This window comes from Urocitellus parryii, chromosome 5, assembly GCF_045843805.1.
Source record: "Urocitellus parryii isolate mUroPar1 chromosome 5, mUroPar1.hap1, whole genome shotgun sequence".
Taxonomy (NCBI): Eukaryota; Metazoa; Chordata; class Mammalia; order Rodentia; family Sciuridae; genus Urocitellus; species Urocitellus parryii.
Window position 1 is genome coordinate 1,941,188 of NC_135535.1, and position 26,302 is coordinate 1,967,489.

At 61.0% G+C, this 26,302-nt stretch overlaps 1 protein-coding gene across 1 annotated transcript in view; it reads right to left on the reverse strand.

Annotated features, from left to right (window-relative positions):
* Tafa5 (TAFA chemokine like family member 5) overlaps positions 1-8,501 on the reverse strand; it is a 122,012-nt gene extending 113,511 nt beyond the window's left edge. The window contains exon 1 of the mRNA XM_026412701.2: positions 8,312-8,501. Coding sequence (XP_026268486.1) covers positions 8,312-8,402 — 91 coding nt within the window. The 5' untranslated portion in view covers positions 8,403-8,501. The remainder of the gene's footprint in view (positions 1-8,311) is intronic.
* Between the last annotated feature and the right edge of the window lie 17,801 nt (positions 8,502-26,302).

Sequence of the window (26,302 nt, forward strand, 5' to 3'; positions counted from 1 at the left end):
TCAGACACACAGACCCTGGTTCCCGGTTCACCTTTCCAGACACACGGTCTCAGGGAGCTCACCCCCAGCAGCCCACCCCTGCCACCTGCCCCCGGCACACAGCCTGGCATACAGCAGGCCATCAGTACATGCGTGCCACACGGAGGCCAGCATGTCTATCAAGGTTGTCCCCACAGCAACGGGCAGGAGGAGCAGGAAGCTGTCACTGTGCAGGCGTTCCCGGGGGACAGGAGGTCTGAAGACAGATTCTGTGTCTCTGCAAAGCGAGGAGTTATTTATAAGCGAGGTCTTGGGCTCTTCTATCAGTGAAGCGAATCAGAGGGCTGGCTCGGCTGCCTCTGTCATCGGGGAGCAGGGAGGTAATTGGCTAATAAAATCTGCCTGTGAGAGGAGGCAGAAGTTGGCTTGGAAAAGAGTATTTTAGAGGCTGTGCGACCTCTTCTAAATATACCTGGGAGGATCACGTGTGCCAGGCGCCACGCGGTCCGTCCGGGAACGGGTCTTCCTGCAGGCACCTGATGCTTCCACCAGCCCCTCCCAGGGGCCACTGGCCTGCCCCGACCCGGGGCTCACTGGAGCACCCTGCCCGGCCTTGCTCGGCCCTAAGCAGGCGGGTGACAGGGTGGGGGCAGGTCATATCACCACAGCAGGACAGCTCAGCACCTGGGGGTCTGCAGCCCCCCTGCAGGAAGATAGGCTTTGAGTCCCACTCGGGACCAGGTGAGGGAGGTGGACCGCAACCTGGGGGATGGTATTCCGACCCTGCCTGGGACCCTCCCGTGGGCCTCCCCTTCCTGAGACACCCCCACACCTCAGCACAGCTTCACAGCAGGTGGGGCCAAACCCCCCCAGGACAAGGTCAGGAGAGGGTGCTGGGCTCGGCCCATGGGACCTCACCTAGGCCCTGAGTTCCTGGCTCTGTCCTTGAGTCTCTTCAAGGATAAAGTCAAGAGACAGTCACTATCCCTGCAGGTGGGAAGGACCAGCTGAGGTCACAGCCAAGAACGTCCCCAGAGTCACCTGCAAGGCCAGGCTCAGCCCCCCAGGCTCTCCACCTTGGAGTCACCTGATCCCCCCCCACCTCAAGGCAGACTGTGGCCTCAGTGAGCAGCCAGTCACCCTCTGGCTGAGACCCTGGTCCCCACTGGGGCCCCAAGGTGCAGGTGACTCAGCCCGCCTGCTTCTTTGCAGGATACTATCAGCAAGGAGGCAGGTGGCCGGGGCCAGGGGCGGGGCCCCCGCTACCACTGGTCACGAGGCACCACCGGACAGCACTGGCCTCAGTATTCTCTGAATTACAAGCAGAGAATAAAGTGATCAGCACATACCGCTGGGCAGAGCAGGAAGCCAGCAAGGGAGGGGACATGGCCAGCAACCCCAGAGCTGGCTGGGGGCAGTGCCCAGCTGGGGTGGGCTGGGATCCCACCGTCCAAGCTCCACACGCACAGGCGTGCTCCTGTCCTCAGGAGAAGCTGCTGATCAGCTGAGGGCTGCTGGGAGCTCAGCCACCCTGGGGTCCACCCTGCCCCCAGGTCACCCTGAGCATCCGTGAATGACACAGTGACGCAGTCATGGCCTGCTTTCTCCAAAGACCAGGGGCCTCCGAGCTGGGAAGGGGTTTTGAAGCAGTCCCGTCAGCATCCTCAGACCTCTCAGGATCCCCAGAGGGGCTCGGGACACGCGGCTGTGCTCCGTCCCACTTCTCTGTGCTGGGCCTGGACAAGGGACCGCAGGCTGCAGGAAAGGCTTGGTGCCATCTTGGCCAACCAGGGGCACAGCAGAGTCGTCCTGGGCTCCAGGAGCACCCCGTGCAGGGGCCAAGCCAGGACCTAGAACTTGAGTGGGCAGCAGGAGTGACCTGGAGAAGCCAGGGTTTCCTGGAGAGACTCCCCCTCCCCCGGGGCAAGCGTTTGCCAGTCCCTCTCCGGGGAGGGAGGGGCCATCTCGAGCGCTGCTCCCTGGGCTCCAGAAAGACAGCTAGTGCCTGGAAAAGGCCAGCTCTCGAGGCTCACACAAGGGCCTGCTGGAGGCCACCCTGCTGCCCAGCACCAGCTGACCGCAGGAACCTCAGGACCCTCCTCCCAGCTGCCTGGGATGACCCTGGTCAACAACAGCCGTGGCTGGACGCGGGGCTCACCGCTGTCTGAGCACTCCGTAACCAAGTAGCCATCTGGTCCGGAAGAAGCTGCAGCCTCCTTCACCTGCCTGGTTCAGAAAGCAGGACACAGCCAGGTGGGCAGCAGGCTGTCCCAGCCACCCGCCCGCCAGGCTCTCGTCCCTTCCCTGCTTCTGATGTCTCCTGGTCTCCCTCCAGGAACAGGCCCTGCGCCCCAGGTGTCACTCAGGCCCTGAAGTGGACCCTCGTGTTTGGCCCACCTTGCCCTCCTCCTCGATGGGGAAGGTTCTGGAGGCCTGTCCACCTCAGGGACTCCCTGGTCCATGGAGGACAGGTCCCCTGAGCAGACCTGAGTGCTGAGCAGCAGGGAGCGAGCACCAGGCCTTCCGGGACCCCCACCGGGGCCAGGAGGGGCGGCGGCCAGGTGAAGCCTGCACCACCAGGGCACCTGGGAAGGGGCTCTGCCGGGACAGGGGCCCAGCGCTCCCTGCTCTCACGAGGCTCCTCCGCTCCCGGGGTCCTGCTCCTCTGGGTGTGGCGGGAGCCCGCATCCAGCACCCTGAGTGCCACCATCTGCAGCACTGGGTCATTGGCCACGTGGAGTCCTCCAGCAATCCCTGACGAGACCGTCACAGCCTGGGGGACAGCACGCAGGGAAGCCCATTCACCTCCTCCCTCACAGCAACCTGAGCTCCGCCTTCTGTCCACCTCTGGGTCTGGGCCTCGGGGACTTGGGCCAGTCTGCTGACCTCACGGGCCATACCAGTTCCACCCATGAAGATGGAGCACCCACCTTCCCCCTGAGCACAGCACAGCCACTCTGGTGTGCAGAACCTTCTAGAACCCAGCCCACACAGTAGCAGGCACAAGCTGAACCCTGGGAGCAGAGACTGGGGCCAATGTGGGTCCACCTCGGCCAACCTGCTCCACCACGAGAGGTGGTGCATGTGGCGGGCGTGTTTGTGACATGCCTGTGTGGTAAGGTGTGTGTGTGCTTCTGCAGAGGCGGCCCTGTGGCAGGCAGAGCCCAGGTGGACGAAGGAAAAGAGGCCTGAGGTCAGCCCCTTCCCTGGACAGCGCATGGGCAAACTCCACCTCAAGAGGGCCACCACGTGACTGCACGTGAGATGCTGCGACCAGGTGCCCCACACCCATGCCTACATGCTCCCCAGCAATTTACTCCCTCACGATCTGGGAGACTAGGGATCAGCCTCCTGGCCCAGCCTCGCACACCACAGTGTGTTCTCTGCTCTCTAATTAAGCGGCAGTTTTTTAAATCAAATTTGTAATCCATGTTCATCATTTCATATGCTGAGGTGGGTGATGCACAACCGTATAAACACCTATGAGTGCTTAATTACATACAATCACACGTGCGCACAGACACACACAGAGATGTCACGGCCAGACACTCCCAGGCCACACTTCCTGCCACCCCTCCTGGGCACGTGCTCCTGGCTGAGCTGCATGGCCACTGCGGGAGAACCTGGGATGTGGCCGTCCCTGCTGTGCCTCTGCCCGCCTGGCCCCGCACAGTGCTGAGGACCCAGTGTTGGGCAGAATCTTTCACGCCCAGGCCAAAATCCTCCTCTGCAGGTTCAGACCCCTGGGTTCAAGATGGAGTCAATACAGGAGATGAAGGAGCTTCAGAGACCTGGCGGGAGACAGCCCAGTCCCAGCCCTCCTGAGGGACAGCACCTCCCAACCCCTGGCAGGGCCCAGCCCTCCCCAGGGCCATCCTCGCCCTGCACTGGGAGTGGGAAGGCCAGACTCCTGCGTCCTGCCAGCCCGGCGTGGCCGGTGTGTCTGCCGTCACCTCCACTCCCAGCCCCTCCGTGTTGACGGTCTCAGCGGACGAGAGCCCCGTCACCTGTCACTGTAGGTGTGGGTTTATCTAGTTTCTGCATCACACAAGGAACAGCAGCAAATGATGATAAAGGACTTGGGTGTTTCTAACCCTTCCCAAGTCCACCCCTCCCGGGCAGCTGTTCACGCTCCTGTGGCCTGTCCAGGTCTGCAGGCGGTTAGGGGAGAGGAGGCCGACGGGCCAATCAGCAGTCTGCACATGACGCTGCACTGGGACCGTGGCTGTCCTTCCTCCCGCTCCTCATAGAGCCTGTGTGCCCTGAGAACCACGCGCAGGCAGCGGCTGCAGGTCCCCCGGTCCCCACACAGACCCAGATCCCTCCTCATGCAGTCCAGAGGCTGGGAAAGCAGCAGCTGGGCGTCAGGCCCAGAGCCTTGCAGCCCCTGGCCAGGGCAGTGACTGAGGAGGACACAGTGTGGAAGCCTCTCTCCTCTCAGACACTCAGGCCTCTGGCTCTTCCTCCGGTTCTTCCTCAGGCAGCCAGGAAGGCTGGGCACAGCCTTGGGCCTCACCAAAAGCAGCTCCAGTGCTCTAACAGCCTCAAAAGGGCTATCATCGAGCCCTCACCAGCCCAGAATGGGCCTCCACGGCCCCTGCCCACTGCCCACTGCCCACTGCCTGGCTCTGGGACTCATGCACACATTATATTGGGAAGAATTTTTTTTTTTAATTTAACAGATACTGCTTATGAATTTCAAGGGCCAAGAACTGTGTTGTGACTCCTAAGTCCTTTGTCCATTTTTAGAAATAAACTGACGGGCGTAGCAGACATGCCAGCGCCCTGCGTTGGCTGCCACCTTCACAATGTCACGGATCCATGACCCCCACATTGAGCCACAACAATGACCATAATCGCATTAAGCACCTCCATGGGTTAAGCCCACCCCTTCGCACCGGCCACCTGGGTTCACAGAATGACGCTTCACTTCCAAAATGAAGAGCTAACTAGATAAACGAAAGCAGAATCCTATTTACTCAATCAACACTCTGCCCTCAGAGCAGCTGCCGAAGACAGGCATGCCAAGGCCAAGCGGAAAGTCCCGGGGAATTAGGGCACAGGGACATTGTGCTCGGGTGGCCGGCCGCAGACGCTCATCTCCCCCACACGCTGTCAACCAACTGCAGAAGAAGCTCTTGGATCGCGTGCTTGGCCCAGGGAACGGGCTCCCCTGCCATCGGGATTTGCAGTCAAAGCTCGATCCACAGTCACAGGGGAAGCGCTGGCTGTCCCCTCCATGCAGGAAGGACTGGTGGGGGCACGCCTGGCTCTGTCCCCCCAGCCTTCGCGTCCCCTGTCCTCTGAGTTCTGTTCTGCTCTTCCTGCGCCGAGTGGCATCACCAGAGACTGTGTGCTGCAGCACCACGGTGTCCCAGTGACTCCAAGGCTTCAAGAAGAATATTTCAGAGCCTTTGCAGGAAGAAAGTGGAAATTTTTACAGTTCCAGCTGTTGTCTTAACTTAGTGTTCCAAAAGCCATGTGACCAAGGGGACAAAGGAATGGCCTTCCTCTCCCCTCCTCCTCTCCACTTCACATGCGTCTGCACCTAAGGAGCTGCAGGATCTAAAATCACCTGACACCCACCCTCTCCCCACCCTCACTAGCCCAGAAACAGCAGCACCTGCCACCTCCCCGAGAAGCCAAGGACAGCTGTCCTCCGAGGAGGGAAAATGGCGGGTCAGCGCGGCCCAGGTCCTCTGCACGGCAGCCCCACACTGCGGCCACGGCCACGCTTCCTCCTGGCCCTCTGGCCACCCCAAAGGTGAGCAGGACCTGCCCCTGCAGAGCTCCAACCAATGAGGACCACAGTCTGCCTCTCCAGGCTGACCACCCTATTCTTCTTCACACACCCTGCAAGACCGACCAGCGGGGGGGACAGATGAGCCACGGGTGGCCTGTGTCTCCACACAAAGGGGGAGTGTGGAAGAGACTCCCAGGCTTCCCATTCTTACCCTAAAACCCCAGAGTCATGGAAAGGGCTGTTTAACAGCTCTCTCCCACTCCATCCCGGGCAACAGGTCACAGTGGTCACTGCTGCCTCTCTCTTCCTCCGGCTGGACTCCAGTCTGCAGCCTGCTACCAGGAAGGCCCTGCATCTGCCCGGGAACCACTCCCTCTCCCAGGAGCTCACTCCCAGATCCAAGGCCTGCCCCTGGGGCTGCTGACCCCCAGGGGCACAAAGAGCAAGTCAGCAAGATCAGGGATGCCCCTTCCTGACCTTTCACAGGCCGGGCAAAGGGCTCTGGAACTCAGAGATCAGAGGCGACGGGCTCAGGGTGGGTAACCTCTCTGGCGAGGCCCTAGGGGGCGAGGCAAATGTGGCACTTTCTAGTGGCTGTCTCAAAGACACCTGCACCTTCACGCCGTCCTCCTGTCCCCAGCCTGACTACCCTTCCTGTTTTCTACACACTGACACACCAGAGTCTGCTCCTGAGCAAACGTAGCTTCTGTGAAAGGCTGTCCCCTGCCACCCTCAAGACATACTGCTCGAGGAACAGGACTGCTGGCTGACACTGCTGTCCTGCCTCCTTCCGCCTCACACCCACCTCCCAGGAGACAGAGACTCTCCTCCTGCTTGAAAGACGGTGGCCTGGAGCAGTCACCTCGGAAGACCCAGGGCCAGTGCCTTCCCACACGGCCCTCACTTCCCTGTGTCCCTAAATCATGGCCTGCCCCAGAACACCCTGACATGGGCAGGCACGCTCCACCTCAGAGGAGCCCTGACATCTTAACATGCCTGCCCTTCCCCAAAACTGACACCCCAGAAGGGAACAGCACAGTAGAGAATATATGGCCCAAATGAGGGGGCTGGGACAAACCTTTGCTGGACCTCACCGTCACCTGAGAGAGGACACCAGCAAAGGACAGCCCTCTGAGACATCTTGGAGAAAATGACCCCTTAGCAGAACTGACAGCTACCTCAGAAGCAAGGGCCACCACCCTGGGACAGAACCACCTCTCCTGAAATAGGTCACTAAGCTGGCAGGAGGCCTGGCCTCTAGCTCCAGGTCAGGGCCCACGGAGTCAGGATGAGCAGGCCCTGCCTACAGCAGGCTCCAGGCAGCCTCCTCCCCGACTCCATCTTCTGTCCACTGCTGCCAGGATCCAAAATCAAAAGGGCAATGTCCAGCAGGATGGAGGTCACAGGACCTGAGTGGCTCACACCTACCTGTTTCCTGAGCAGCAGCAGCAGCCCACTCTATAAGGCAGGCCAGCAGCTATGCATGTGGCTGGCCCTTCCACAGGAAGCCAGAGCTAATGAGGAAGCACATCTTGGGGCCCCTGGAGCTCTCCCTAGGCTCAGTTCTCCCTTCAGGGCAACGGGTACACCAGGCAGTGCCTGCAGGGTCTGTGGACAAGGCCCCCAGCTGCCACAGGCAGTGGGTGCCACCCAGGGAGGCAAGTGCCCCAGTCCCTCACCTCCATAACGGCAGGCCAGGATGAGCTCAGGTGCACCAGAACTAGGCACAAGGAGCCTGACCTGGGCCAGGAAGTTTCCAGGAGTGTGGGCCTGGGCCAATGTCCCCCAGTTCAAGGAGACCTGCTGTTCCCTGGGAAGATCCAGGACCAGTCCCTTCCCTGTCTACATCTGCATGCCTCCATGGATTCCCAAGAAGCGAGACCGGAGAGACCTCCAATCTAGAGAGGCAGAAAAGCAAGGGGACTGAAACTTGGGGCTGGGATTTGAGCGCTCAGGCTGCCGAGGATCCTGCTCTCCTGTCAGAAACACAAGGGTCAAGGATCCAGTCTGGAAAATGGCTTGTTGCACGGGGTATCAGCAGGGGTGGGGGCACTCAAGTCTGGCCTCTGACACCAGTGCGTGTCCAGCCCCGCGTCCACCCAGCCCAGGCCAGCTCCGCGCCAGCCCCAGACCGGACTGCCAGCATAGAACGTTGGTGCCATCTACCGAGGGCCAGTGGCGCGCTGGCGGGTGCCACTGCCACCCAGCCTTGCGGGGCCAGAGACGGGAACAGCAGCTTCGGCTTAAGCCGAGGTTACGCGGCAGCGCGAGAGGTATCGAGGACTCAGGAGGTATCGTGGACTCAGCACGCCCGCACCCCGCGCTTCATCTGAATCCCGCGCACCGCGCGAGAATCCCGATGCGCGCGGGTACACGGGTTCCGCGCAGGGGCCGGGACTGGGAAAAATCGCGCCGCCGGCCGCTCCGGCCCCGCAGTGGCGCTCGCCGAGCTTCAGCAGAGCGCGGCAGCGGGGCGGCGGCGGAACGTGCTGGAAGCCGAGTTGGGCGCAGGGGTCGCCACCAGCCGCGAGCGGCTTGGAGCGCGGAGGACGATGCCCGAGGAACTGTGTGCACGCCGAGGACAATTACCTTCTTTCAGGAACTGCGCGTGGATCACCAGGACGAGGAAGCAGCAGAGCGCGGCCCCTGCGAGTGCCCAGAGCGCCTTCAGGAGCTGCATCGCGGAGTGCCAACTCGGCCGACGCCCCCGAAGTCGCGCAGCGAAGGTCCAGGCGCTGCATCAGCGCCCCGCCAGGTGCAGCCGCCGCGGCCGCTCGCTCGCGCCCTCCATCCACCTCCAACGCCGCGCTCTGCCGCGACTGGAGGCGCCACTCCGGGAGGCGATTTGTGTCTTTTTGGGCAGGGGGGAGGGGAGCGGGCGCGGGGGGAGGGCGCCAGGGAGGGGGCGGGCGGGGGCGGGGAGGTTAGCGGAAAGTCTCGGGCCGCGGCGGCCGCAGCTCCGGCCACTCGGCCACCATCGCGGGCTGCGGGGCGCCGGGGGCCCGAGCGCGGGGGAGCGGCCGCCGCGGCCCCATGAATCAGCCCCACCGCCGCCCCCGGAGCCGCGCCGCCAGCAGGGCCCGGACGGCGGCCCGCGGATTGCGCAACGGCCGGGCGGCGCGGGGGGGGTCCGGCGCGGCCCCGGCCCGGCCTTCCTCGCCTGTCGCCCCCCGCTCGCTGCTCGGCGTCGCCTTCTCCTCCTCCTCCTCCTCTTCCTTTTTCTCCTCCTCCTCCTCCTCCTCCTCCTCCTCCGCCGCCGCCGCCTCCGCCTCTGGCCGCTCTCTCTCCGGCCCGGGGCTCAAGGGGCCCCCGCGCCGCCGCCACCACCGCCGCCGCGGCGGGCCAGGCTCGGGGCCGGGGCTGTGCGCCGAGCGCGGGGCTGCCGCACCATCGCCGATTCCGGGGCCCGCTCGGCCGGCCCGATCCCGCCGCGATCGAACTTGCGCGGCCCGGGGCTGCTGCGCGAGTCCCCCCCGGACGGTGCCGGCCTCCGCACTCCCCGGAGCCCGCGCCTCCGCCGCTGCGGCCGGGAAGAGGTCCGGGCCTGGCGCGTCCGCGGCTGCCCGCTCTGGCTGGAGCTGCCGGTGGCGGTGCCGGTGGTGGCTGCGCCGACAGGTGGGGCCGGCGACGCTGCGCGCCTCACCGCCCGCGGGACGCCGCTGCTCCGGCCCGGTGGCGCGCGCCCGCCGCTCGGCTCGGCGCCGGCCCCTTTTGGGGAGGCGGCGGGAGGGGGAGCGCCGCGCAGGTCTCCGCTAGCACAGGCGGCTGGGCCGCGCTGCCTCGGACTCCGGCCGGCGCCGCGCCGCCGTCTGCGTTCCGCCCGGCCCGCGGAGCCGCCGATGCGCACTGGGCCGCGGAGGGGACCCCGGGGACCCGGGTCGTCTTGCAGCGCCCCCGCCTGGCGCGCCAGCGGGTCAGGTGGGGCTAGTCCAGCGGAAAACTGCGGGTCGGGCTCCACCTAGGTGTACAGGAGCCTCACTGCAGAGCTAGCCGCGGCCGGCGCCGGGAGTGAAGGACCAAAGGCCTGAAGTCGCGCCCAGCCCCCTTCGCACCCCACTGCTCAGCGAGAGACAGTGGAACCCAGGCCCAGGCTCCGCAACTGCCCGGAACTGTTCCGCAGCTGGACCCTCTCAGAGAAGGCTGCTTTTGGGGGAGGTGGTTCCACGGGTTTTGAAAATGGCACATCTTCCTGAACACACACACACACACACACACACACACACACACACACAGTCGCTCCAGGATCATGCTGTGTGCCAGCCTCCAAACAGCTGCCCTGTTTCTCAGGGCATGTAGCACAAGGTCCCCTCCAGAGGAACTCAGCAGGTACCTCTCATGCTGCCTTCATCCTCCCCTTCCTGTTCTGTCCAGAACCCAGCACCCACAAAGGTAAGGTAAGCCTCAAGGCTGTCTTGCCTGAATTGAACTTCAGGAGCCCAGCCAGAGCTTTGGGCGGGAATCAGCGCTCCAGCTCCTGGCTGGCTGGGCCTGGCCTGCTTGGAGGGGTCAAGAAGGACCTCCAGCCCACCTGCTTCACGAAGGCTGTTTCTGCTGTGCATTAAGTATCTATGTACCCAGAAGAGAAAGAGGCCGGGCATGAAGGGCTCTTAGAGGTCAGCTAGATCAAGTCCCGCAATGCACATTTGGGGAAACTGAGGCCTGTAGATGCTTGGCAGCTGGCACTAGTCAACCAGTAAGTGAAGGGCAGAGCCATGCTCGATGTGTCTGCCTGACCCAAGTCCGGGTCAGAAGAGAGACAAGCAACTCCTCACCTCTGCCTGCATCACCCTCCCCTGTCCCTGAAGATGGCTAGGAGAGAGGAGTGCCAGGGTCCTTCGACCCGGAGAGGTGGTCCCAGATGACGCCAGCTAGGCAACCCTGGACCTGCCTCAGAGGGACTAAACCTTCTCTCCCTCAAGCAGTCCCTGGAAAAGTCCCACCTCCGTAGACACCCACTCTGCCCTCTCCTCACCCCTAGACACTTTCCAGTGTGTCTCCCTCTCTGGCGGAGTCTCAGACCCTGCCCCGCCCAACCTGCAGAGCCTGACCTCCGCCAAGGTCACTGGCCTGCACACGGCACCTGGAGCAGAGTTCTCCGCCTCAGTGGGCTCAGGGTCTTCTAGGTGTTCATCACACACACCCCAGCAGGACCCCAGAGGGACCTCAATCAAGAAACAAGGCCACCTCTGACATGGGTTGTGTCCCCAATCAGGTGCATATTATTTGAAATCTTGAAGATTGAACAGTATCTTAAAATTCACTAAAGGAACTTAAAAAAAAGAACTGTTTGGAGGATCCTACCGTAAAGAGGATTAAGAGAAGGAAGGAAAATCAAGTTGTAAAGAGAGAATAGCCTGCTCACTTTCCTCAGGTGGGACTTGGGTGCCCAGGGTGGCTGAGGTCTCCTGTTAGGAAAAGCACCCGGCTCAGCTGGTTCCCTCGAAGGAGAGCACAGGTGGGAAGGGCAAAGCTCCACCAGGAAGAGCTGATCGGCTGTGCAGACCATGGAGGCCCCTACCCCTGGACACTCAGCTCTGGATGGCACAGGTGAAACTCACACAGGCCTTAGGAGGAGACCCCTTGGAAATGACAGCACCACCATGAACTGGCAGGTCAGAGAGGGCAGGGGGAGCCGAGCTCCATGCTGCACAGAAGGGAAGACCACTGGGAGGATGCCCACATGCTCCAGGACAGACTGGGAGTGAAAGAGAGCCCAGTCCCAGGGGCAGGGGTGGACAGTCCAGCAGGCAGCAGGAGGCACCTGGCTAGAGCTGTGTCCCCAAAGCTGCTGGCAGCTGTGCCCCCACCCACTTAAGGGCAAGTCCAGCTGAGGCCAGAGGCAGAAGCTATTAAGGAGAGGGCCCTCAGCCAGACAGGGTCCCCACAGTGCCTGAAGCCTGGGAGCCTGCAGGGCAGGGTACATTTCATTCAGTGTCTCTGGGGGAACCTGACATGGCCTCATTACGCACACAGGCAGGGACATCAGCACAACAGGTTAGCTGCTGCCTCCCTGACTGTCACCAACTAGGCACAGGTGTCTCATATCACGTAGCCACTCTCAGAAACACCGGACTGCAGGTGGGCTGTGCTCACCACTGGGCTTTTATCCAGGATCCCAGCCCCAGTGAGAAGCCAGAGCCTGAGAGGAGGCGAGGAACTCCACGGCCAACAGAATGAGCAGGACCGGCCAATCCCAAGGTGGCAGGTTCCCCCACCATGAAATGCACAAGCGCTTGCCCCTGTGGAGATGCCCATCTGGCTCTGTTACCACTTCCAGGATGTCACCTGTCCACATGCCCCATCAGCTGTCCTGGGCAAGCAAGAAGCACCCTGGGATACCCAGGGCATGGGTCACCACAGTGACCTGCTACACCAGACCTCCACTTTCCTTCCTGCCCAGACAGGACTGGCAGGCAGGATCCCAGGAACCTGCAGAAAGCCCAGGTGTAAAAGAGAAGGCTCAGGATGCATCCTGACTCCTGAAGGACAGAAGTAACTCGGGGGAAAGCAACCTCCATAAGTCTAAATATCATCATTCTCCAAAGAGAGAGAGAATGTGGTGCCCATCCGAGAAAAGCAGGCGCTGATGACCAAGTGGAAAGCCAGGGAAGCAGGACCCTTGGAGATGGACATGACATTAAGTGATGAGAGATGCACCAAAGAGTAATGAGTGGGCAGAGGAGAAGATGAGGAAAAGGCAGAAATGTCTCCCACAGTGGAGACTTGTGGAAAGGAAAGGCAGAGGAAAAGGAGACGTGGAGGGCACCCCGGGCACCCGGGCTCAACTTCCCCTGGGTGCAAAGTCTCAGGGGGAAAAGGCGCAGAGAGGAGCTCACCAGAGGCATGGCACACACCTCCGGCTGCATGGGCTCACTGCACTCCAGACAGACCTCACGGGCAGACCCAGACCAAGAAAGACAAGGCACTCTGGAAACCTTGCCGGACACAAGGACACCAGCAGCAAATCCACTGTCCCACAGCCAGAAATCAAGGACACGGGGCTTTCCTTGGGGACTGTCTCCAGCTCTGATGGGGAAGACAGGCCCCAGGGCACCAGCCAGTCTCAGTGGGACACACCACCCAAGGCGTGCCACACCCCTTGCCATCACGCCTGCAGGGACAGCTGACCTGGTGGCCACTCCTGCAGAGAAATGGGTCCAGAGACTGGGCATGGCAACATGGAGTGAGGGGAGGCCAGCTGATTTGAGTTGGGGAAGCGCAGGGCATAAAGAATCTGCACGAAGCCGTGCAAGGCCCCGCGACGCAGAAGACTCTCCTCCAACCAGCAAAAGCTTTACAATAAAACATTACATCTCTTTCTCCATAATTCTAGCCACAAATCTTCTTTCTGTGGTAAACAACATTTATGAGATAGTATTGTAAATGCCATTCGTTTCTATTCAAGTTTTAAAATCAACATATCGACAAAGCTCAGAAAATTCGTGTGCACATACACACACACACACACACACACGCATGCACGCACCTCACACAAGAGCGCTCCCTCTCTCCCTCTCTGTATGTGAATGTGTTTGAATCCATACACATGTGCACACACACGTGTGCATGACTGAACGGAGGAAGAGAATGCTCAGGCCAAGGGAATGTCCAGGCCCGAGTCTGCCCACTTGTTCAGAATGGGAAGCCCCTCTGCAGGCCCTGACCAGAGCCGATGGATCACACAGGAGAAATCTAAGTGTGCACTGACTGCCATCATGTTTATTACAAATAAAGAAATCAAAACCACAGTGACAAAAGTCAGAAGAGGGCGTGAGTATGAAGCATTTTTCCCTCGGGAAAGGCCTGGTACGGGGAGCGGGACAGAGGCTTTTCTTTTTGTTTGAGGCTTCATGGTTATCTGCCTCTGTTCTGCTGGGGACAGAGGTGACAAACCTAGAATCCTCACGATGGTGTCCACAAAGTGTCACACCCACACAATGTCAAACTGCTTTCGGAACAAGGATGCTGTATGTGTCAGCAAAACTGAAGCCAGCCACTGCGCTGGGTGAGAGGTGTGAACACACACTGTCAACCCAAGGCCACCCGCTGGGGCGGCAGAGGCGCCCTGGCCAACGGGTGAGTCAGGCCAAGTGCAGGGACATCGCTGTGGAGCCTGGGGTGGGCATGCGGGAGGCCAGGGATCACCAGAGGGTCTGTGGAGCAGAAGCAGAGCTCTGAGGTCCAGAGGGGCTGGTCTGCCGGTGCCCACGGCGTGGGCCGTGGTTGCTGCCCCAACTCCTCCTTCTTGGAGGCCTCCACGTTCATGACCTGACAACTCATCCCTGAGGTCACCCAGCAGAAAGGCTCCCGAGCAGACCAAGCCCTGCGGTCACACGGTTGGATGAGCCAACATCTAGCATGGAGCAAGGAAGCAGAGCTGGGCAGCTCAACAAGGCGGGCGGCTGGCAGTCATTCTCAGGGTGCCCACCCTTGCCATGCCCCATACACCTGCCCCCACACAGGTGCCCCCAGCTCCAGGTGGGAGCTGCCAGCAAAACGCCCTGTGCTCTCAGGGACCACCACGCTGGCAGCCACTCCTGGCCCCCTGCTGGCAGTGACACGCATGTCCAGGTTCCCGTGGGGGAGGGGCCCTCCTTGAGGAGCTGAAGCTCATTCCGGCAAGTTCTGCCGAAGACCAGGCCTTGGGGAGGGGAGGAGTTGGGGCTGGAAGGAGGGAGCCCATTCCTGAGGTGTGGAGAGAGGGAGAAGCAGGCTGCGGGCAGGCTGTGGTGGGGTCTGGTTCCAGGGAGGTGGGGTGAAGCGTTTGAGGGTCACCTGTGGCGGAGGGAAGGAGGCAGTGGCGTGTCGGCAGAGGACAGCTGAGACCTGGGGCATGTGGGAGCTCCTCGCGGGCAGGGTCTGAAGGCAAAGGCCAGGCAGAGAGCAGGGGACACAGGTGGCAGAGAGAAGGGGTGTGGGCTGGCCCTGGTGGGTGCCAGTGCCTACAGCCAAGGAGGAAGACAAAAGCCGGGGGGGGGGGGGGGGGGGGGAGGGAGGGGGAGGGAGGGGGAGGGAGGGCGGCCTCCAGGCAGCAGGTGGAATTCAAGAGAAACAGACCCCGCCCAGAGCTGGGCAGGCACCAGCAGCCATGGGGACAACACGCCCCACCTGTGGATGGACTGGCTGGGCCAGCTCAGTCACCCCTAAGTGTGGACTGGAGCCCCTCCTGGAGCTCAGGTCCAGCATGGACAAAGGGCCATGGAGCACCTGGAACCGCAGAGGGGCAACCTGTGTGACTCGAGGAGCTGGACGGCACCTACCTGGCCCCGCTGGACTGTGCAGGGAGACACCAGCTGCCCCAGGGCAGTGCTGCTCAAAGGCCACGCTGGGCACTGGGACCCAAGTGGTCTCAGGTGGTGCCTCCCCACAGGCACAGGGGGCTGAGCTGAAAATTCAGGGTGCAGAAGTTTGGGAGTGGACAGAGACGCACAGTCCCGCCTGGGCTGGCCAGGGGAGGGTCCCACAGACCTGAGGTGCGGATCCACGGCTCTTTCTGCAAAGCTGGAGCCGGCTCCTGCAGCAGTGTCCTGCAGAGGGACGTTCGCTCAAGGCCTCTGAGCCAGCTGGAGGGCCAGGCCTACCGACCACCTGGCCGCCGCTGCCCTGCACACACCGTGCCTGCACTTGGGCACAGGCACATCTCACAGGCAAGCGCGCATGGACGCCAGGACACACAGACCCCTTATCCCCTGCCCCAGTTCCCACAGGCTCCAGCAGGCCCTGGCCCATAGGTCTGGGGTCCCTTCACTGTCCCCTACCCCGACAGCTTCCCTGCAACCAGGTCCTCAGTGGCATAGGGATAATTCCATCTGACTTGGGTGACATGGAGCCCTCCAGGCACAGTCCATGCAGTCCCCAGAGCAGCCCACCCCCTGGATCTGCACATCCAAAGTCATCTGAGGGCACTGGGAGAGGAGGTGCTCAGGCTGGGCCACCAGAGAAGAAAGACAGGCCCGGGGCCGAGCAGGGCATCCTCAAGCACTTCAAAGAAGCAGCTGCTCGACCCTGAAGCCCGGTCAAGGGGACCACTGAGGACACAGGACAGGCAGCTTCCGTCAGCTCCACAGACCCATGCTGCTTAGCACAAGGAAGCCACAGAAGTGTCCTCACTACAGGTATCAGGACATGTGTGAGGGCACAAGTGCATGTGTATGTGCAGGTATGTGTATGCAGGTACACAGAAGTGTGTGCACATACACATACATGTGTGTGCATGCATGCAGGTGGCATGTGTATGGCTGTATCTTGCATGCACACAAGTGTATATATGGATGTGTATGCTTCTGTACATAGGTGTGTGGCCATGTATGTCTCTATGTGCACACGTGTATTTATAAGGTTGTGTATGTGTGCACACATGTGAATATGTGTGTGTATAAGTTCATGTGCTTCTGTGTATGTTCTCATGTGTATAAGCATATGCACGTCAATTTGCACATGTGTTCATGTGTATAGGCGTGTGGTCGTGTGTGTGCATGCATGTGAGTATGTGTATAGGAACTTGCATGGACATGTCTGTGTGTGCATGTGCAGGCGTGTGTGTGGGCTTTGTGTCTGGTGTGCATGTTCATGTGTGTACATGTGCACTATCACATGCCTGGGTGCATGTATGCCCTTGTCTAGTCGCATGCACACAGTATCTCTGTGTCCTGTGTTTGAGTAGGAAAGTGTGTGTGTGTGTGTGTGTGTGTGTGTGTGTGTGTGAGCATCTCTGTGTGCAAGTGTCTCTGTGTGTGTCGACGTGTGTGTACCACCTCTGGAAAGTCACGTAGGAGATGTTTTCAAAGACATTTCCCAGGAGACCAAGGCCTTTCCTGCAGCCTGGAGTTTCAAAGATGGACTTGTCAATATCGTTGGAATACAGTGTTCCTTGGAAACCCTGGGCTGGTACGTGGACACACACACGTGCCACCTGATGTGTCTTCATGGACCACCCCGATGCTCACTCTACCTTTCCCCTGGGGACAGCCTGGTGCACAGGGCATGGTGGACTTGACACGCGTGGTCTGCTGCACAGTGTCTGCGCTGTACCCAGAGCCGGGATGAGTCTGTGGACCCTCTCGCCCAAGACCTCCTCTGGGTACTGCAGCAATCCTGGTGGCCACTGGGGGCCTGGAATAGGGGAGCCTGGTGGTCACCAGGGCAGTTGGAGCTCATGGGCCAGGACACCAGGCCTCTACCTCTGTGAGCCAGGCTGAGTCCCTCAGTCCCGAGGTTGTGGCCCCATATGTGTCACCCATAAGGGGTGACAGCAGTACTAGAGCCAAGGCTGGAGAAGAGCCACGGAGGACAAAGGGGGGCTCCACCCTCCACGCTGGGCCCGGGTCACCTCAGGCTGCAGCACACCCCAACCTGGCTTTCTGGGGGGATGAGGGGATGGAACTCATCCTTGTAGTTTAAATTTTATTTCCAGAACATGAGTTAGTGCAGCCGCTGGGAGAAGCGGTGGCCCGGCTCTCCCACCCCAGCTCTGTGTCCAGGGGAAGCGAAAGCAGCCTTGCAAAGAGAGAGCTGCACGCGGTTCACGGGTAGGACAGCCACGACACGGACACAGACGAGATGCCGTCGATGAGAGGATCCATGAAGAAAATGCAGTGTGCATCTACCACAGGCACGATGTGTCCTTTAAAGAGGGTGAAGCCCTGGTTCCTGGGATGAGCCCAGAGGGTGCTGTGTTAGGTGAAGCCAGCCAGGCACAGAGGGACTCCGCTGTTCACATCTGAGGGTGCAGCACAACAGGTGGAGCGGCAGAAGTAGCTGGAATCTCCCCAGAGGGTGGGGAGGGAGGGGCGGGAGGGCAGAGGGGTAGTGGGAGACAGGAAGGAGGAGCTCGAGTGTGCCTGGAGCGTGAGGATGGGAGCAGGAGTGCGCTGCCTCTTTCCAGATCGCAGGAAGGGAGGGTCCAGAATGCCCTCGCCACCAAGCACTGATAAACACTAGGTGACGGATCTGCCAATTACTCCAGGCGAGGGCTGCAGAGCCACAGCACGGAAACATCACATGCACCACAGTGTGCACAGGTATCGTGTGTCAATCAAAACTCAAATAACAGTTTTTTAAAAAGATTGGAGGGAGTCTCCCAGCTAGGCCAAGCTTTAGGAAGTCAGTGTTTTGTTTTTATTTATTTTTGCTATCAAAAGGCAGCATGACTTCACTCTAAATGAACTATTTCTGAAGAGCAGGTGTGGGGCTCATTTTTGCACCCCTAGTCAGAAAGGCCAGAGCCAGGCTTAGAAATTAAGTGGCAGCAGGACAGCAGAGGTCAAGATGTGCAGGCCTGCTGGGCACGGGGGCACACACCTGTCATCCCAGCAGCTCCGGAGGCTGAGGCAGGAGGATCGCCACTTCAAAGCCAGCCTCAGCAACAGCGAGGCACTAAGCAACTCAGTGAGACCCTGTCTCTAAATAAAATGCAAAATAGGACTGAGAACGTGGCTCAGGGGTTGAGGGACCCTGAGTTCAATCCCTAGTACCAAAAAGAAAAGATGCGCAGCCGCCGGCCAGTGTCTGGGTCCCACATACTTTGCTTCTGTGGCCCCCAGTGGACACTCAGAAAATAGAGGCGTGACCTGGGAACGCCTGGCTTCGCACGGTCCACCTCTGGGACGGCACCACCTCAGCTGCTGCCCACGGCCACGCCTGCTCCTCTGGGCCAGGCCTCTATCACTCTGGGTTGCACTGGAACCCACCCAAGCCTCTGCTCATTCCCAAGCCCATCCATCACCCTGCACAGGTGACACCTCAGCCAGGGTCACCCCACAAACCCCAGGGCCACAGCTACCCATGTCCCTACCCCAAGAGAACACGCTGCTGTGCCCACAGGGCCTTGCCCAGAGGACGAGGTCGACAGCAGGCAGAACCGAGTGAATGGGGCCAGGACAAGGCAGCTGGGGGGGACGTCGCAGAGGGGCCCCAAGGCCCTTCTCCCTCAGGGCTCTTCTCTGCCAGGCTCTGCCAGCCTCCGCCCGAGCCCTGGCCAACCCACAGCATCTGCAGCGGCTCTTATCTCTGACCCGTGACCACGGCGGCCTCTCTCTCCTTCTTGAAATCCTTATCTGTTCTCTGCACACATTAGCTCACACTTCGGCTGGACCTAATAGACGCCATTTGCTCAGAGTGGGAACTGTCTTTTTAAAGCTCTCTAATGAGGCTGCAGGGAGGCCGCTTGGCCAGTGGAGGGCACTTGGTGGCCCCTGGTCCTCAGAGTGGAGGCACACATGGGGCCTCCTTTCAATGCCAGAGGACCTGAGGACCAGAGCACAGGACTGGGGCCGCTCGCCCCGAGTCAGGGCTCAGACGTTCTTCAACAAAGATTTTGATTTCACTTTGGTTTAAAAACAATGATCTCCTGTTCCAGTACCCTTGAGGAAATGTAATCAAACTGAAGGTGTTCAGACCCTGGATCTGGAAACTTCAAGCCCCAGAGTAGTCCCCAAGCACCGCTTGCTCATGTGACGAAACGTCCTACCCACAATGACTGCCAACCCTGGGGACAACTCCACAGGACGGCACACCACACGGAGGAGGAACAGAAAGAACGCAGCCCACTCGGATCAGCAAGAGCCGGTTGCCAGCTACAGAGCCCTGGGCTGCGTGACCTAGCGCTGAGCATGGGCAGGGACAGAGGGGAGTAGGAGGCCGTCGGGGCCCAGCCCGCCACATGCTCACGTGCCTCCTGCAGTCTTCTGCTCACAGCAGTCTTCTGGGACAAAGAGCCCCTCACCCCTGAGCAAACTGAGCCCCGAGGAGCTGGGTGACCTGCTGACAGCCACCCAAGGAGAGACTGGGCCAGACCCGGGTCTCCCAGAGCCGAAGGTGCCACCTCTCTGAAGAGTTCAGAACTGTCACAGGCCCTTTCATGTCTCCACCCATCCATCATCCACCCATCCATCCACCTCCAGTCCATCCACCCCATCCATCCATCCATCACCAATCTGTCCATTCATCCATTCATCTACCAATCCATCCATCCATCCGCCCATCATCCACTTGTCCATCCACCCCCCATTCATTCATCCACCAATCCATCTATTCATCCATCCGTCCATCTACCATCATCCCATCCATCCCCCTCTCCATTCATTCAATCCACTTATCCCTCCATCATCCATTGTCAACCCCCCACATTGCCCCTGACTTTATCAGGAGAGAACAGAACACAGACCTGCCAGACTGAGCTCACCACCTGGGGAGGAGGACTACGCCCAGGGAAATTTCTGCCCACCGGCAGGCTCTGTGATTCGGGGCAACATGTGGGCACCCGAGGCCTGAGCGCAGGGTGAGGTTAGGTGAGGACCCTCAAATCATCTGGGGCAGGGCAGAGCTTCCCCAGGGCTTCCCCCGGAGGGTATGCTGATTCTGCCCCACACAGCCCAAGCCGGCCTGGTGCCTCTGGGCAGAGCTGGGAAGGGCTCAAGATGGGGGCACTTGTTTCCTCATGTGTTTCAATGTTTCAGGGAACTCCTGAGAGTGGAGAGCAGCAGCATGCACCACTGCGCTGTCCTCTTGGGCAGCTGACACTGCAAACAGGCACCTGGGCCTGGAGGGCCACTGCCGTCCTCCTGCAGGTGGCAGGGAGGCAGGAATGCTGCGTGGAGTAGTCCCAGATCCACTCCTAGCAAGAAGACCCAGCCAGGCGCCAGGCAGAGCCCCAGGTGATGGGGACCAGCCTTCCACACTGCTCTTAGGCCAACACGCCCCTCTCCACCAGCATCCCTCCCGGGGACCCACGCACATGTCCTCTCAGGATATGGCCTGCCTGCAGCCCTGTGCCCATCCCCCACCCCTCTACCTCTGAGCAGCCCAAGCCTGAGCCCGTGTCCTGCATGCCCCAGAACTCCCTCCTGCTCCTGAAGGGACCCCCCAGAAGCCGCCCCCCCCCGCACTGCTGTAGCTCCCACCCAAGGACCAGCAGGCGGTGGCAGAGGGAGCCCAGCCGTTTGGTGCTGTGCATCCCGTGCCCTGGGACAGCCTCTGAGCTTGTTCCTCGGTGTGTCTTGGGCAGGTGTGGCTGAGGGCACCTGCAACGCTGTGGCGCAGGAGGGGATGCCCCGACTGCTGTCCACCTGCCATGGCGATTGCCAGTTGTACCTTTCCTGAAAGGTGGCCCAAGCCCCAGGACATCCCCTGTCCCCCGGCCCAGGACATCGATCTGCACTCCAACAAGAGAGCCAGCACTCACATGGCCAGGCCTGGAGACTTCCCAGCTCTGTCCACTGGCTCTGACGTCCTGGACTTCCACGCCCCACACCTGGGCAGCTCTCAACCAAAGTGGGGCTGACCACACTCCACTCCCTCAACTCAGATAGGGTGACCCTAGGCCCATGTTGGCACCTCTCCCCAGTGAGCCGACACTGACCACATGGATGGACAGTGACCAGACCACACGTGACAACAGAGCTCCCACTCACCACCTCTGCCCCTCTCAGAAAGAACAGTCAGCACCTGGGCAGTGGCTGCCTATTCCATCCCTCCTCTTTGTTCCCAGGTACAATTTAGGACCCAGCAAATAAAGCCAAATGTGATCCCCGACCAGTTACACGGGAAGCCCTGGCAGGCAGCCATCGCCTTCCTCTTCCCAGGACCAAGAGGGCTCCCCTGCCCACCCCAGTCCAGCTCTGAGCAGAGAAAGCATTGGCTGAGTGGTGTGCACTTCCACCACAGGGTGCAGCCCGGATGCCCACAGTGACACGCTGCCCTTCACAACTGCCCGCCTCCCGGGTGCACCTCCTGGCTCCCCAAGTTCACCACAGCATACTGCTCCTGGTCACTGGGTCTGCTGCTCGACGCACACTCTGTAGGGAGAAGAGCTGCCCCTTCCCAGCATGGACAGCTTCAGGTGTGAGCCAGGACAGAGGCCTCGGGGTCCCGGGTGCCCAAGGCCCCACTAAGGAGCCTGCCTTGGTCCTGAGGAGGGCTGGGCCCCGTGGGCTCTGAGGGACAGCCCTTACCTACAGCAGGGCATAGCCACCTGACCTTTCTCCCCTGGGCTCTTGCCCGACCACCTGGACCTCAACGTAAGAAGCCGGGGTCCTCCCAGGATCCAGTGCTCCTGCTACCTGACCAGCTCAGGCAGTTGGAGGCATGACAAAATGCCCCTCAGAGGAACATGGCCACTCCTGCAGTCCCCTGGGTGTGGGAAAAGTCCACGGTGCTGCTCAGCAACCACCCTGTGCCCCCTCCCCATTTTCTAGAAAGGGCCTGGGACAAGGATGTAGGAATGCGTACAGCAGCAAGGGGGTAGTGGGCATAGCAATGGCTGACACCCTGAGTCCACCATGTGCCAGGAACAGGCTCAGGGCGCGGCCTACCCACTCTAGTCCACCCCACAGCCCTGGGATGAAGTTACTCTCTTCACCTCAACCAAAGAAACCCAGGCACAGAGCACTAGGGACGCCCAGAGTTGAGCCACCGCTCTCGGTTCCCTCCCAGGCCACAGCAATGGGTGGAAATGGTTTAGACCTTGGGTCACCTCTTTGAGATTGTGCGTGGCCCGGCTCGGCCGGCCCCGGGCAGCGATGCTGAGCTCCATGAACATTCACTTCCAAACAAGGTCAAGGCTCAAGTCCGCTCCACACCTCCAACCAGAGCATCAGAAATGGCTTATTGATTTTAAAGTCCGTGGGGGAGCTTTGTTTGCGAGACTAGTTCATTACCGCCCGCTGGCATCTGGAAATTTCTAACGGGGATCCGGGTTTGCAGTGTTGCAATCACACCTCAGTCACAGCGGATGTCAATCACCTCAGCCCTGGGAACCTGGAGCCACCGTGGGGAGGAGACAGCGCGTGGGGAAAGTCCTGGAACCTCGAAGCGCCCGGCTCCGCCAGGCAACGAAACCGGAGGAGCCCGGGCTGCGGCCAGTGTGGGGGACACCTGACCGACCTGCCTACTGGGAGCCAGCAGCCCCGCGCAAGTGTGGGACAGCCTCCTCACTTCAGAGTCCCCCTGGGATGTCACAACCCGCAAAGGGACCAGGGAGAATGGGGTGAGCAGGCTCCTCAGCCCAGGGAGGGCACGGGCGTGGCTCTGGGAAGTCGGACCCCTGGCAAGTTACGCTCCTGTCTTTGAAGCAGGAAGGGTCCTCCTGGGGCCTGGGAAGGACGCGCTGGACAGACACCCTGCAAACACCCCATGGAACCACAGCACCGAGTGGATCCCCCAGTGGGACTCTGTTAGCCAGCTGTCCCTCTGCACCAGGTGGCCTAGTTGGCCTCCCTGACGAGACCCCCAGGTGAGGCGTTCCGTCCCAAGACACAGGACAGCAGGGCGGCGTGGGGCACTCTCCCTCCTACAGGCCCTCCCCGATGCTCCAGCTGGAGAAGAGGGCCTGCCCCGACCATGCCTCCACCTTGCACACGTCACCACAACACCAGGACCCGCTGCCCAAGCTGCCCAGGACGGCACAGCACAGGACCCTGCCCGCAGACCACCTGGGACCAGCTCACTGCCAGAAACCAGAAGCAAAGCACAGACCCCTTTAAGAATAACAAGGATGTCCAGCCCAGCTGGGGTCTCAGGAGAGCACCTGTGTTCAGGGACCCACCTGGGCCACTCCTGCCTGAGCCAGCACCCCTCGTTTGTCGGTGTACCCACCGGCTCTGGACTTCTGTGTGGTCTCCAGCCACCAGAGGCTGACAGGGAGGACACTGTATGGCTCGTTGGGGCCATGCCGAGGCCAGAGATCCCCTGTGTCCCTCAAGTAAGCGGGGGGGGCCACAGGACCAGTGCTTGGGCCATCACGTCCCTGGCCCCGACGTGTGTGCCAGAGCAGGCCTCCTGCCGAGCCCCAAGGACAGCTGCCCACAGCGAGGAGGGGCCTTCTCACCAGCACACGGGGGTCCTCACCCCAGCACAGTGGAGGACCCTGCCTGGTGGGGGGCGGGGCTATGGGCTGCGGCAGCTCCACTCCTAGCAAGAAGACCCAGCCAGGACCAGGCAGAGCCCCAAGTGATGGGGACCAGCCTTCCACACTGCTCTTCTTCCCTAGGCCAACAAGCCCCTCTCCACCAGCATCCCTCCCTCCCGGGGACCTCTCAGGCCCATCCCCCACCCCTCTAGGGCTCCCCTCTGTCTCAGCCCCAGGCTCCACCCCCTGCTCCTCTCGCCCCGGGTGCCCTCCCCTTATCTCCATGGAGAATCTCAAAGGTTCCTTGTCTCCCTGTTCTCCCGGACAGGTCACCACTCCATTGCCAAGACTCGTCACCCCAGAAGTGGCCGACTCTGGAGTGACTGAAGGGGTGCGGACGGAAGCTCACCTCTATCCGTCTGCAGGCCTGTGGTTCAGAGCACGGATTCTGAGGCCTCGGTCAGGAGGGGACTGCAGGGGCCACAGAGGACAGGGCTGCTTCCTGGCAGGGTCCTGGGTCAGAACCACCCTTCCCGCCTACCAGGCCCCTTCCCAAGACCCCTCCGTTGTCCAGCTTCCAAGGAGATGAGCTGAGTGTCGCCCACCCAGTCAGTTGGGATGCCGCAGCCCGGGGTCCTGCAGGCTGGATCCCACCACCTCGGCCCTGGGCAGTCGGGCTGTGGTGAGGCCCCTCTCCCCGAGTGGCACAGGGCCATCGTCTCACTGGGTCCTCACGTGCGGAGGGGAGAGCTAGGAACCCAGCTCTCTCGGCTCCCCATGGGGAGGGCACGAATCCCACCCCAGGGCCCCACCCCAGGTCGTAAATCACTTCCAGATGCTCCACCTCCAAATAGTTCCAGTATATGAATTGGGTGGGGACACAATGGCGTCCATGGCACCTGCTCCCCGTGGGCCCGAGGAGCTGCCGCGGTGGGTGCCTGGTGAGTCTTTCTCCGCTGGGGAACCAACCATCTGGCCTCCCTGCATGCCCCCACCCTGATCTGCTTGGCTGGCTGGCGTGTGTCTCCTGACACCCCCTTGCTCGTCCCCCAGCGGCCCGCAGGGAAGATGCCGGGGACACGTTTCCTGGTTGGCGGCACAAGTAAGCAGATGCAGGAACAAAGTCATCTCCCAGAGAGCTGCCACCCCCGATGCCCCCCCCCAAGCTGGCAGCGGCAGGAGAGAGCGGGCCAGGCTCTGCGCAGACCCCAACTCTCCACCAGCTTCATTACCAGCTCCGAAGACATGTCCCTGTAAGTAATCTGCCGCTTGAAAATGCAGCTGATGGCAAGCTCCAGGACCCCAAGAGGGGCGACGGCTATTAACACACATTATGTCCGTTCCAGAGAGGGACACATTCAAAAACAAGATTTAATTTGTCTATGTATAAAACCCAGACTTTGAGAAACACCTAGGGCAGCAGCAAATGAGAGTGTGCTGAGCAGAAGCACGGGCCGATTTGCCGGCGCCCAGCAAATGGAACATAAGCTCACATTATAATGCAGCCACAGAGAGCGAAGACACAGTAATGACTGTATTGGGATGTTGCGACTGTGGCCGGAATAAGAATGAACCGGCAAGGCCCAGCTCAGTCCGTCCAGGAGTCCCGTCACCTCCCCGCCCCCAGGAGTCTGTACGGATCCCTCTGATGTGCAGAATCTGGCAGCCGCCCGGAGGGGCCCTGGTCAGCCTGCCCAGTGAGCACCAAGCCTGCTGGCCGAGGAAGGCTGGGGAAGGGGTGACCGTGGTGACTGTCCTTCGGCCAGTCTGGAAGCAGCCCTGGTGCTCAGGTGACAGGTGGCCGTGTCCTGGTGACCCTGTGTGGCTGTGTCCTTGGGAGCCTGTGCTGAACGGCAGCCTTCAGGGAGGACACTGCCGTTCCCCTCACACCTCTGCTGGGCCACCTGCACTGGGCCACCTCCACGAAGCTCCGCAGCCTGGCTCAGACCCCAGCAGTGCTGTCCTGCAGCGCTGGAGGCTGGGCCTCCAAGGTCAAGGTGCAGAGACTGCCTCCTCCTGAGGCCCCTCCTCGGCTGGCAGGCACCGCTTCCCCCGGGCCCTCCCAGGGTCACTCTGCACATCCACGTCCTGATCTCCTCCTCTTACCAGGACAGCCGTCATGTGGGGTCCGGGATCAGGGCTCACCTTGATGGCCACCCTGTGAAGAGCCTCCCTCCAGAGGCAGCCACGTGTTGAAGTGCTGAGACTCTGGCATGGATTTGGGGAAACAATTCTGCCCCAATATGCCTGTCTGCCCCAACTGACCTCTGAAGTCCTTAGGCCCTGGATCTCTGGACCTGGGTACTTCCCTGGTCCCTACCCGTGGTGACCACACCAGGTAGGCAGATTCACCAGGAACAGCTCCCAGGGCTCAGCAGGGAGGAGTGTGAAGGGATTCCAGTCCTCAGGCCTCAGGGCTCCCAGATCAGCCTCCCCAGGGCCCAGGCAGTGCCCAGGGAGATGAATGGCCTCCCAGCAGGGTGTGACCAGTGAAGCTGAAGGCTCCCAAGTCCTGCTGGCCTCCTGCTCCTGCAGAGCCCCTCTCACCTCCACCAGCTGCCCCCTCATTCCCCAGGATCCGACCCAAGATGGCCCGACCGCACCAGGAGCTCATTCCTCAAGGTCAGGGCCACTGGAAGTGGGCCCCCAGGACCCATCCCCCCAGGTCCTGATGAGGGCTCAGGGAGGGTGTGTCCATGAAGGGCAGGCCTGCTGTCAATGAGACAAGCCCGAGT